We start from the raw sequence: 13,231 nt of genomic DNA on the forward strand, positions 1-13,231 counted from the left end.
GAAGCTTGCAAACGTGGAAGCAGAAAGATGCAGGCTGAAAATTGACATTCTTGGGTTAAGTGAAGTAAGATGGCCTGGATCAGGAATTCAGATTATGAAGGAAGGATCCTTGTACTTTTCAGGGGGAGATGATATTAACCACAGGTATGGAGTTGGCGTTATTCTGTCATCAATGATTGCAAAATCAGTTTTAGATTTTGTTCCAATTAGTGATCGAGTATTGTTACTAAGGTTACAAACGACACACCGACCTGTGAATATCATCCAGGTTCATGCACCAACTTCTGACAAAGATGATGAAGAGATAGAATCATTCTATGATACATTGAATGAAGCACTGAAACTTACAAAGAAAGGAGAGATAACACTGGTCATGGGTGATTTTAACTCAAAGATTGGCCTCGGTGCTGAAGGTGATATTGTAGGGAGCTATGGTCTTGGTGAACGAAACACAAGGGGAGACAGATTGGTGCAGTTTTGCACAGAACATGAAGTTTTCGTTTCTAATACCTTTTTCAAACTTCACCCTGGGAGGCTATACACATGGACTTTACCTGCAGATAATGAAGAAAAGACTGTCAGAAATTTTAGTGAAACAAGAGCTGAAGAAATTTGTGAAATCAGTGAAAACCTATCCTGGTGCCGACATTAACAGTGACCACAACCCAGTAGTAATGGACTTTAAAATGCAACGCTTTAGAAACGCTACAAGGTGTGCTAAAATATCAAGACACATAGACATCAGAAAATTGGCCAGTTCTGATGTCAGAACTAGTGTTGGTGCTGCTCTGGAAGAAAAGATGGAAGCAATAAAAGAGTCTCAACATATAGAAGTAGAATCCACATGCAACTCTATAAGAGATAGCATAACTCAAGTCCAGGAAAATAACATAGGATACGTCAACAGCAGCAAAAAGCAAAACTGGATGACTGATGAAATCCTGGAGCTTATGAATGAAGGGAGGAAATATAAAGGTAAAGACCCCGTTAAATACAAAAATCTACACAAAGGGATACGTAGAAAATGCAGAGAAGCAAAGGAATCCTGGATGTCTGACAAATGCAAGGAAATCGAGGAACTTCAGGAGAAGCATGATCACTTTAACCTATATAAAAAGGTGAAAGAGCTGAGTGGTCTACAAAAGAAGAGATGCGGACAAATATTAAGGAACACAAACAATGAGATTATTTTAGGAGTTGAAGAAAAACTTAAAAGATGGAAGGAATACGTCGAATATCTCTTCAATGATGACAGAGATGATCCTCCACCACCTGACGAAAGAATCAATGAAGCCAGTCCTGAAATAACAAAGAGTGAAGTATTGAATGCCATTAAACTTCAGAAGAATGGTAAAGCCACTGGTTCAGATAGAATTTACGCCGAAGTTGTTAAAGTTATAGCTGAACAGGACTCAACCGGCCTCAGTCTACTAACATCGTTGTTCAACATCATCTATACATCAGGAAAGATACCTTCTGACTGGCTGAGATCAACTTTCATACCAATACCGAAGAAGCAGAACTCCTCCCAGTGTGATGATTACCGTATGATTAGTTTGATGTCCCATGTCCTCAAAATATTTCTGCGAATCATACACACCCGGATTTACAAGAAATGTGAATCTTATATGGATCAGACCCAGTTTGGCTTCCGAAATGGGGTCGGCACACGTGAAGCACGCTTCTCCTTAAATGTACTAGTACAGAGGTGCAGGGACATGAATGTCGATGTATATACTTGTTTTATTGACTACAAAAAAGCCTTCGAGTCTGTGAAACATGAAAAGATGATAGAGATATTAAGATCGACTGGTATTGACCAATGTGATTTACGCATTATCAGCGCACTGTACTGGAATCAAACCGCAGATGTCAAAATCGACCAAAGAACTTCAGAAGCGTCTACAATCAGAAAAGGTGTTCGTCAGGGTTGTGTGCTGTCACCTCTCTTATTCAACATTTATTCTGAGGCAATATTTAAGGAGGTATTGTTGGAGGAAAACAGCGGGATAGTTATAAATGGACAGGCAATTAACAATATCAGGTACACAGATGATACTGTTGTCATAGCAAATGAATTACCTGTGCTCCAACGCATGATAGACAAATTAGTCCAGCGCAGTGAAGAGTTTGGCCTGTTTGTCAACGCTTCCAAGACCAAAGTTGTAGTCTTTTCTAAAAGAAAAATTCCAGCAACCCTGTCAATAAACGGCAGTAAGATTGAACAAGTATCCTCCTTCAAATACTTGGGTACTGTGCTAGATGAGGAATGTGATTCCAAGAGGGAGATAAAACCTAGAATAGAACAGGCCAGGAGGCAATTTTTTAGCATGAAACAGGTATTTACAAAATCGGACCTAAGTGCAATTAAGAATGCGAATGATTCAGTGCTATGTATTCTCCATTTTTCTCTTTGGATGTGAAAGCTGGACCCTTGACCAAAATCTAGAAAAAAGAATTGATGCTTTTGAAATGTATCTGTATCGCCGCCTACTCCGAATACTGTGGGTGCTGAAAATTTCAAATGACGAAGTCCTTCATCGCATGAAGAAACAAAAAGAACTATTACTTACTGTTAAAAAAAAGAAAAACCCAATATCTAGGGCACATTATGAGAGGCGAGAAGTACCAGCTATTACAACTCATCATTGAAGGTAAAATACAGGGGAAAAGGTCTGTTGGCAGGAGGAAGAATTCATGGCTGAAGGACATCCGAAGATGGCACAACTGCACTTCAGAAGATGCTTTCCATGCTGCAACATCACGTCCAGAGCTGGCTATGTGGACCGCCAACCTCCGCTAGGAGAAGGCGCCTCAAGAAGAAGAAGAAGAAGAAGAGCCGCTTAATATGCAGCTGGATCAAGACCGCATGGGTGCGCATTCCCAACGATCTAGTGTCCAAAAGCTTTAAGAAATGTGGAATTTCAAATTCAGTGGACAGTAGTGAGAACAACTATTTGTGGAAAGATGCCTGCAACGAAAGTTCCTATGGTGAAACTTTAGATGATGACGGCGAATTGTGAATGATCTGAGTATTGGACCGATTTTATGTATGATTTTTGTGATGATTTTATTGTAAGCTGTTTGAATTTATATTTGTGGTATATTTGAAGAAAATTAAATAGGTATGTACGTTATTTTTTCCCCCCCATATTTTGCCATTTCAAATTTAGGGTGGGGGTCTTATTCGGTAGCGGGTGGTATTCGGGATTATACGTTATTGTAAACAGGATTGGTGATAGAACACTTCCCTGTCTCAGCCCACTAGTGATTTTGAACCAACTTGTATTTGCATGCAACTAAAACATTTTCTGTACATTGCCATGATCATTTTTATTAACCCATTAGTTCCCAGAACTTTTTTTCTTGAAAAACGGCTGAAATGTTTCTTGGTTGTTCGTTAGCATTAGAAAATAATTCCTGGGAATGTTTTACTGCAGTTCCATGCACACAAGCCTACAATGAGTATGTTGCGAAAACTCAACACCGGGAACAAAGGGTTGCAAACATGGTCATATCGAACGTATGCAGTTAGAAAGAAAGTATTGTTATAATACCAATTTATTGTGCTTATATTACTACTTTTCTACTTCCATTATCATTGTACCCTATTTATTACAAAATATTGTTCACAATATATTGTTGATGTATTGTCCTATTGCAATACCAGGGAAAAGATAGCACTAGCCAAGGATCACTGCCGGTATTTTCCTTATTTTCGAACGTGAAATTCGAAGAAACACTTATCATGCAGGGCCACACCGCAATTAGCACACCTTCTGTTTGTCTGAGATCTGCAGAGAGCACATCGTGTTCGTTTCTTGTGCTTCACAACAGTGTGCCCTCTTTCATCGAAGCGGATGTCTGCCGAGACTCTACTTGTAACTGCAGTTACAGTGGGGCCTGGCCTAGCTTTAGGCGTTCCATACTTCCCAATGAGATTCTGTGCTAAATTTCTGCGAAAACTCAGGAGGTCCATTATTTCGGCATTCACAGCCTCTACAGATTTCTTGTGTAGCAGCCAAGCATTCTGTACAGCTACGTCTAACCCTCATGCAAACAGTGGCCACCACCACTTCCTTGATCGTATATTTGTTCGATAATTGCTGACATTCTGATCCATTCTGTCCGTTTCGCCCATGCGAATGTTGTAAGTGTTCAGTAGACTGGGCTAGCGAATGGTGATTTTCTTCTTCAAGGATGATGAATACCTTTCAGCATTGAAACGGGACTCTTTGCCTTCACAATTCGAAACAGCAGTGACTGAATTATCGTTCCAGCGACAAACAACAAGTTTGTTTGAGTCATCACACTTTACATCAAAAGCACCCCTTTCTTCTTTCTTCAATGAACTTACATCTTTTAGAGGGCAATTTTCAATTCAGTTATTTCACAGCGTTCCTGTCAGTCCAATGCCAAGGTCTGTAAAAATATCAACAACACTTAGGGTTAGGAAATAGTTGTCCGCAAATATGTGATGTGGGAGCACTTTTCCATTTCCGTCTTGAGACAGATTTTCAGAAAACTTAATTAGAATTCCTCCTCCTAAATCAAAATCTTGCTTCTACTCATTCTGTTGTCCCTTTGCACTTTGGTAGACATCAAAGTCGATCAGATAACCCAGTCTTAGATTATGACCGAAGCGGATTGGCTTGCCTCAAATGTACTGTTTCAGGCCGTGCCTTCCGTAGTATGGGATCATAGCTTCATCAATGCTTGACTCTATCTCCCTCGTAGCAAACTCCTTGAAACTCTCTTTCAGTTTGTCTAGGTATGGTCTAACCTTTGCAATACGATCATTTTTATCCAAGCTGGTATTATCACTCAGATGAAGATTCCTCATAATTTCTTCAAACCTACTTCTTTGCATTGCACTCGAAACTAAGTCATTTCTGGTATCACTACTTTCTTCCCAATACATTCTATAGCGGGGCAATGGAACATAACCACTGAGTAGGAGAATACCAATAAAAGCTTTCAGCTCATCGGTAGAAAATTGTAACTTTGGACGTCCTTTCTGAACAGAATATATGACACTTCGTTTCACAACATCTAAAATCAACTCTTCACTGTAAAATAGTTGAAATACTTCCACAGGTCTACAGAGTGCATTAGGCTCGTTAAAATACATACTTGTTTCTGTTCTCTAGCGTTTTCTTCATTTCACAGTTTTCAGCCAGATCACAATTTCTCCACTTTCTAACCTGTTTCTTGTTCTCCAACAACCTAATTTTTGCCACTGTCGCATTAAAACTAGTCATATCCTGTTTGCTAATATTGCGAGAACTGTCTTGGTCTGGAAGTTCAATTTCCTCAGAATATTCTTGCACAGTTTCTCCCTCAAATACCGTATCCTCATTCAAATTACGGAAGATGGCTTCGGCTTCAGATCTCAGCTGCTGTCCACTTAGATTATTTATTGTTCCTCCAGTGTCTTCGTCACCACTGTCTTCATCTGTGTCGTACCTTACCGGTGGGGGAGCCATGAATACATCCACGCAGTTGGCTCGTAACATATCCGGAGGCTCCTCCTCCTCCAGTAATGTCACAATGTTGTGCACGGACAGGCTCCTACATGAGATGAAAAAGAGAACGAAAATTCATAAAGTGCACAAAAGTATTAAGAAAATGGTCAAAACTGTAATAATATGTCAAAAGGTACCAGAACAAAATTTAATGTTTTTGATATCATTTGTGCTCGGTGTTGCGAAAACACAACACTCGTAATCTGAGTAGTCTGGATGACTCATTGTTGCATCCAGGATTAATTTTTTCACACAGGCATATTATATTGTCTCTGTGCTATGCTATAAACATGAGTCCATCATTATAGCTTCAGTTTCATAACGATTTACTTACCGTTCTTGTCGGTCAGACACCGCCATTCTCGGAGTTCATTCACTGTTACAATTCACCAGCTGTCCACAGGACGACATGCTGTCAGATACGGCGGGAAACACCTGGAGCTCGTAGCTTGAGTCATTGAGTAACTATATGGCTAACACCAAAGAGTTCACAATAGCTGCTACCAGCTTTATTTAACAAAATGTATATCATTGTACGCTGTTGCAAAAACGCATCACCGGAACTAATGGGTTAATCCCTGTCCAATTCCTTTGTGCACCAGACTGTCTCAAACTTTAGTCCTGGGGACACAGTCATATGCCTTTTCAATGTCAATGAATGTCAGTGACGAACTCACAGGTGTATATATTGAATGTAAGGATTGATTCATGAGATTAGACATCTCATACATGGAGAATTTGCATTACTGTTGTAGTGTTCGTGTTTTTAGGGTGATATGCCTTTGCTGGCAGTTTACAGTACACTATGTCTTCTGGTATGGGCCAGAGCAATTTTGTTACTTTCATTGATCTGTCTCTGTCTTATCCTTGGCTTTGACAATATGAAAGTGGCTGAGGTATGAGCGATGCTAGTAATGCCATTTCTTCTGCAGCCAGTCCCTGCTATGAATGGTGTGAAAATGTTGCTCATAGGGTCTGTTGGTGCATGCATTTCAGTGGGTTTGGCAGACTGACATGAAATAGCAACTTTCTGGCTCAGTGAGGAAAGCAACAGGAAACTACCTCACTCCTCATTTTCCTAGTACGCCTCTTTAGTGATGTCTAGGCCATCTATGACAGCTGATGGCAGAGCTGTTGAGGATCCAACCAGCCTTAGGTGTAAAGACTGTACATACATACATACATACATACATACATACATACATACATACATACATACATACATACATACATACATAAAGAACTCTACCATCATAGAGACTGCTGAATAATTAATTAGTGCAGAGGGCGTAGTTGTAGTGTTGATAAGCGATGAGAACGTGAACTCACAGAAAGTATAGCAAGAAAATTCTTTCAATTGCAGGTCATTCCTTGGAGGTACGAGATGGAGACTTCCACACGGAAGGTAGTTTGGGTCATGACAGTCATTCACATAATGGCACATGGGACTATCATGGGAGAGAAGCATTAGATTTTCAAGTGTTACCATATGAGAAAACCCCAGGGATATACTTTAAGGATCAAGGAGACCTGGCAATATCCACGATAGATTGGAAACTCGTTACTTATGTAAATGTAAGTAAATTACATGATACATTTCGGGTTGTTAGACGAAACGTACAGAAAACACAAACACTATGTTATCAATTACCATATGAATTAAACCACACATGTCAACACGACATACAGTTAGAAATTAATCGTTTACAGAAAAGACAGGAATTAAAAGATGTAATTAAGTAGTTTACTAAGAATACAGTGAAACTTAAGAAACATGGGTTTAAAAAAAAGTTTATTGGCACTGTGTCAAAGTCATTATTTGGCATCTTAGATCAGGATGATATTGATTTTTATCAAGGAAAGATATCTGAATTAGAGACAGAACAGATATCCATGTTAAAGATAGCTAAGGAACAGATGATAGTGGTTAAATCTACATTGCAGCCAATGAATAGTACACTTCTATGATGTAACAGCCAGTGAATTACAATGGAGTCAGAATTTAAAGTACATTCAGAAATTTCTCCAGAACGAAACAGGACAGTTAACACAAACATTCATACTGTTAGATATCAAGATAGCTGTCAATAGACACTTGATTGAGATAGAGAATCTTATATTGCAACTGTATGAACAATATCAGGTAGTTGCTACATGTATGCTCAAGGAGGAATAATACATATGCAAATTTTGAGCCCTGTTGAGATAATAAAGACCTGTAAAAAGTCACAAGAACAGTTTCCATTTAGAATGACCCTACCATTTGAGCTGGGTACAACTCAAGCATCTTTGATTCATAAGGTTGTAGATATTACAGCATTTCTTAACAAAAGTATGTTAGTGTATGTTGTGCTAATGCCGCTCGGTGATAAGAAGAACTTTAAGTTGTATGAACTTCTTCCTTTCCCTACTACAGTCAAAGATCATAATAATCAATTTGTAAATGTACGGATAGAAAGAGACTTTGTACTCATAGATGCTGAACAGCAATTTTACATGTACCTAACCACAAGACAAGTGAACAATTGCAAACTTGTAACTGAAATGTCTAGGGTATGTAAATCAGAGTTTATATTGAAAATGGTTCATGGAGCAAAAGCATGTATAATTATGTTGTTAAAATGTGTTAACTCAATAGCAGAAAGTTGCAACAAGGACATAGTATAAATCAATTGATGTGGTTACTCATAGACCCAAGTAAGTATTTATATTTATCCCCTGAACCAGTAAAGGTAATCATTGTTTGTAAGGAAACGAGTGATGTACTACTAAATGGTACAGGTATATTGACATTTTATGAACCATGTACAGCTTATGGATCAAATACCAAGCTCAAAACTATTAGTAACATTAATACTACTTATTGAAAAGTTATGATTCCTCATGTGTCTTGAATATACTTGTTGTGAATATTTAAATTCTAGAATCAAATTATGAGATTTGGATATGAAAGAAAGTACACTACATAGTCTCCTAACTCATTTAGATGATTTTAAACATTCTGGTAAGAAAGTAGAAGTAGTAGAGACCTTAATCAGGGATAAAGAGTTGCAAGCTGATAATGTCTATTCAAGTCTCAATGTGTATAAGGTAATTGTTTGGACAGTAATATCTATAGTGGCAATTTTAATTGTATTAACCTGTTGTAAATGTTGCCTATGTTTAGCTGGGATAAATCATAAAAAAATATTGGGATCATACTGCTGGATGTTGCACAAAAATCTGCTTTAAACAGAAGATAGTAAATGAAAGTCATTTAAAGGCAAAATCATCAGACGATGATTTGGTAGTGTATTTTGACAGACCTCGACCAGTTGAAAGTCAAGCCAGTATTCACGAGATAGAGACCTCAGATTATTCCTCACAGATAAACGAGGGACGTAAATTGCAAACGACCCGTGGTACGAGATCCCGCGAGAAAATGAGGTTGTAAATAAAAAGGTACTCCACATTGTATGTAAATGTTGCCACAAATTTTACAAGATGGTAAAGAAAAACTACCCCTCCATTTAGAGGAAAAGTAGACAGAAATGTTTGCATCAAGGGAGGTGTCGCGACGCACCCCTTTCATGTTTCAGTGCTGAACGAACGGACTCGAGTGAGTCTCGAATCCGCGACTTCCAAGAGTAGCGATTAGGAGTATCGGTCTAGAGTTTAAATGAATATATGACAGTGGCAAGAGATTATAGTGCTTCGAACGTTTGAGTGATAATTTTATTAAGTGAAAATTCTAAGTATTCGAGGCATAAGATTTCATACCAGTTTAACATAAAGCAAGTATGGTGCAATGCAAAGCCAGTGCATGTGTAATATTGTGAAACAGCCAACAGCTTAGTGTCAGTGTAAAACAGAGGCGCAATAAGAAGCCCTGAGGGTATTTCAAGAAGCCAGTGGAAGAAAATGTTGCGTAGGTTAGCGCAGAGATTTTGACACCGTAGAAGATATTTTGTTTGAGTATATTCTATGACACCCCCCATCAGTTAGTGGGAGGAACGCGTGAGCCAATCAGACTTGAACACAACATACAGTATCTCTGGGAGAATAGAGGGGCCATGTTCTAGAAGCCTCAAACTGGGAATATAGGCGGAATTCTTTGAGAGGCGGGGGAGAATCTATCCAACTACGGTGCAAGTAGTGTGTGTGGCTGTGAACCATAGCAGGGAGAAACAGTGCAGAATTTGTGAGAGACGGGTGTGTGGCAGTGAGCTGCAAAATAAGTTGTGTGTGGCCGGGTGAATCAGTCCAGATATTTGCAAAGGATGCACAAAGCAAGGAGAGACTACTGTCAACTCAGATTTGCAATCAGTAGCGAAGGGAGATTGGTATTTTCACCCGTCCTTGAAAATCCCTTGTTGTAGCTCTTCACTCCAACCTAAATTGTCCTCATACATAAACATAATTGGCCTTGACCTTAGCATCAGGTAACATGTCTGTCAGTAGAACACTGATATCAGGATCACTATCTTTCTCCTCTATTTGCAAAATGGACGATGATTATGACACCCTAATCTGAAACTCTTTCAGTTGTTCCATTTAAATTTAGTGCATTGCCCTTGATCTCCGTTGGTTGTCAGTCAATTCATTCGATCGATTGATTCGATACCAGCATAATTGAACTGACATGATCTCTGAATTGGAGGATTTTAGAAAAAAATTAATGAGATACCAATTTTAATGAAGTGATTGTATTCTTAGGTAATAGACAAGGATGACATTTTAAGAAAGTTGTAAATAGAATAGTGTAGTTTTAAGGTTCTTTTATGACATTTAGGATATATTTTATTTTAATTATGACACAGATTTCTATTAAGAGATGTTTAGAACTTTGGTGTTTGACGTGTAAAAATAAGTAAAGAGGTCCAAGAGATAATTGGTAGTGAGAGAGAAAAAACAAAATATGCTGAGGTAGAGGACAGTGAGGTCCTCGAAACATGTACTGTGTATGAGGCGATAAAAAATAATTAATTAAACAAGTCGCTAAGTATTTACAAGGCTGATTTTTAATTATCAAAGGTATATTTATTGTAGTAGAGATTGTAGTCAATACAGAGCATTATAAAACCCAAACCACAATGGTTAAATTAATGAACTTGGTGAAGGTTTTTGTCATGCTTGTCTTAAGGTGAAAAGCTGCGTGGTCATCAGCCCATGTCAACTTACAGATTTCTTCATATGGGCATGAAGATATTTAGCAGTTGTAGTAAGGGAGCAAAGGAGAGGGTAAGGCCCCAGTTGGAATATGGTTCTAGTATGTGGGACCCACCCTACGCGAGGATTATTTGATACGAGAACTGGACAAGTTCCAAAGGAAAAGGGTGACAAAAATGTTGCAAATTTTGGTTTGAAAAGACTTGGGAGTAAGGGGACTAGCTGCTCGGCCAAGAGATATTTTCTGAGCTGTCAGTGGAGAGATGGCATGGAATGACATTAGTAGACAATTAAGCTTGAGTAGAGCTTTTAAAGGTAGAAAAGATATTAATATGAAGAACATTTGGAATTCAAGAGGGCAAATATTAGTTTATAGGAAGAGATATTAGCGAATGGAATAATTTATCAAGGGAAATGTTCAATAAATTTCCAGGTTTTTTTTTTTCTTCTGTTGAGAAAATACTAGTTAAATAACTAATAGGCAGTCAGCAACTTGGGCAACAGCCCTAAATGCAGATCAGTGATGATTAACTTAATAGTATATTCACATTCCTCCACTTTTCCTCAATATAACTGGATGGATTGTATGAATATAACAGACACTGTTGAATGAAATATCACTTGGGTGTTCCCCTTTGTCATTCATTCTTGTAATGATACCATTCTCTCTTTTGTTTTATGTTTTTAGTTGGATTTGAATTCTGGAAGAGGCTTTGTGCCGAACATGGGATCAGTCCTGAAGGCATCTTGGAATCATTTGCAAAAGACGGAGTTGATAGGAAGGATGTGTTCTTTTATCAGGTGAGATTCTGTTTTTATTTGTTGTGTTTCACTTGACACTACTCTCTTTTTAAGGTGTCATTGAGAGATTGTAGCTTGTGTCTTGAATGCTGATATTGTGTGTTTGGGAAATATTGGCAGTGGGATGTTGTTCATCTTCAATATAGATAATATGCTAAAAGTGTAATAAGAAGAAATCTTGATTAAAACAGTAAAAGATAAAAGGTGTTAAGAAGTGATAGAAGGCTTGTATTTGTTCCTGCCATCATTCCTGCTTTTTATACTTGATTTTATTATTCACATTTGTTCCCTCTTCATTGCTGGTGTAAATGACCAGGAGCCTTAATTCTTATTGGTATTCTGAGCGCTGAAATCTTTAACAGACTATGAACAATTTTAGAGCGAATATGTGCAGGCCTGTCACAAAAAAGAGAAAAAAAAAATTACATTATTTTGTGCATTTTGTGTTGTGGAATTCTCTTGTTATGTGTTTGTTTGTAAATCATGATTAAAGACCATTAACGCTGAAAGGCCTGACAAAATACTGGTTACATTGAATAGGAACAGCCACCTCGTTTATTTTTTGTTCAAGTTACAAGGAATAACCAGTCCTTCTGTAGTCTATAAACAAATTTAAAAGCTCAACAGGACTAAGTAAGACTAATGCCTGTTGCTAACGGTAAATGTTTAGTAAAATTTGTTGTACAACTAATTTTGTAAAAATATGACCGAAACAAGTTGTGTTTTTCATGGTAAAATTAATTTTAAATCCGTGGAAGCATCAAGATGGCCATCCATGAACTAAATTCTGAACTAAGGTGTGTATGTGCTGCCAAGAATTGAGTTCGAAGCCAGTTTATCTTCGCCTTCACATCAGCCTGGCTTGTGTTTGGCTGAACTTGTGACACAAATTTGGGAGTTGAGTTTTCTGCCTCCCGTGTTGCATTTCTGTTGTGATACATTGATGTTTTAACCTCATACAAACACTACAGCTTCCTTAGTCCAGCCGGATCCTGCCATTTTAGAACATGTTTATGTTTACAAATGAGCTTCACAATGTTCTCACGTCATAGCGCCGGCATCATCATGTCAGTTTTGCTAATTGCTGCATTTTGAAGAATTAATTTTATGGTATAGAACATGTCCTATTTTATGAAAGTTTTATCAGAGTTTTTATATAAACTTCAATTTGACCATGAGCAACAGAAAATTTTAAAAATTAAATTAATGTACAATAAATTGGAAGGAAAACTTTACCGTGAGGAACGGGCATAAGCTTCTTGCTTTGCAGACATCACTAAAGACCACCAACAGTAGTTTCAACAATTCTTGAATACTGTATAATCTTGAATACCACCCGCCACCGAATAAGACCCGCACCCTTATTTTGAAAGAACAAAATTTTTAAAAAAAAGTGAAGTCAAAATTATTTACAGTCTCTACTAACACACATCAAATGATTAGAAAATACAAATAAAAATAAACAAACATTTCCAGAACGATATCCAATGAGTTCATCATCATCATCATCATCATCATCAGTACTAACTTTGGAACTTTTATCACCATCACCTTCCCACATAATGTCATCATCACTTCCATCCATAGCATTAGAAATGCTACACTTCCTGAAGCTCTTCCATATGTGGTCCCCAGGGATACGATTCCATGCTGTCAAAATCCACGAACACAGCAGCTGAACTTCCGGGCACTGAATGCGACCAGTTAGTGTCAGTGTGTGATTATCAGCCGCCATCCATTCTGTATAGAGCTGTTTC

At 38.0% G+C, this 13,231-nt stretch overlaps 1 protein-coding gene across 2 annotated transcripts in view; it reads left to right on the forward strand.

Annotated features, from left to right (window-relative positions):
* LOC136857015 (tubulin gamma-2 chain) overlaps positions 1-13,231 on the forward strand; it is a 226,298-nt gene that overhangs the window by 39,725 nt on the left and 173,342 nt on the right. Inside the window, exon 2 of one of the 2 annotated variants that reach the window (XM_067135356.2) lies at positions 11,362-11,474. The exons of the other annotated variant lie outside the window; for it this stretch is intronic. Within the exon in view, the coding sequence (XP_066991457.1) occupies positions 11,362-11,474 (113 nt within the window). The remainder of the gene's footprint in view (positions 1-11,361; positions 11,475-13,231) is intronic. 2 annotated transcript variants of the gene reach the window in all.

This window comes from Anabrus simplex, chromosome 1 (assembly GCF_040414725.1).
Source record: "Anabrus simplex isolate iqAnaSimp1 chromosome 1, ASM4041472v1, whole genome shotgun sequence".
Classification (NCBI taxonomy): Eukaryota; Metazoa; Arthropoda; class Insecta; order Orthoptera; family Tettigoniidae; genus Anabrus; species Anabrus simplex.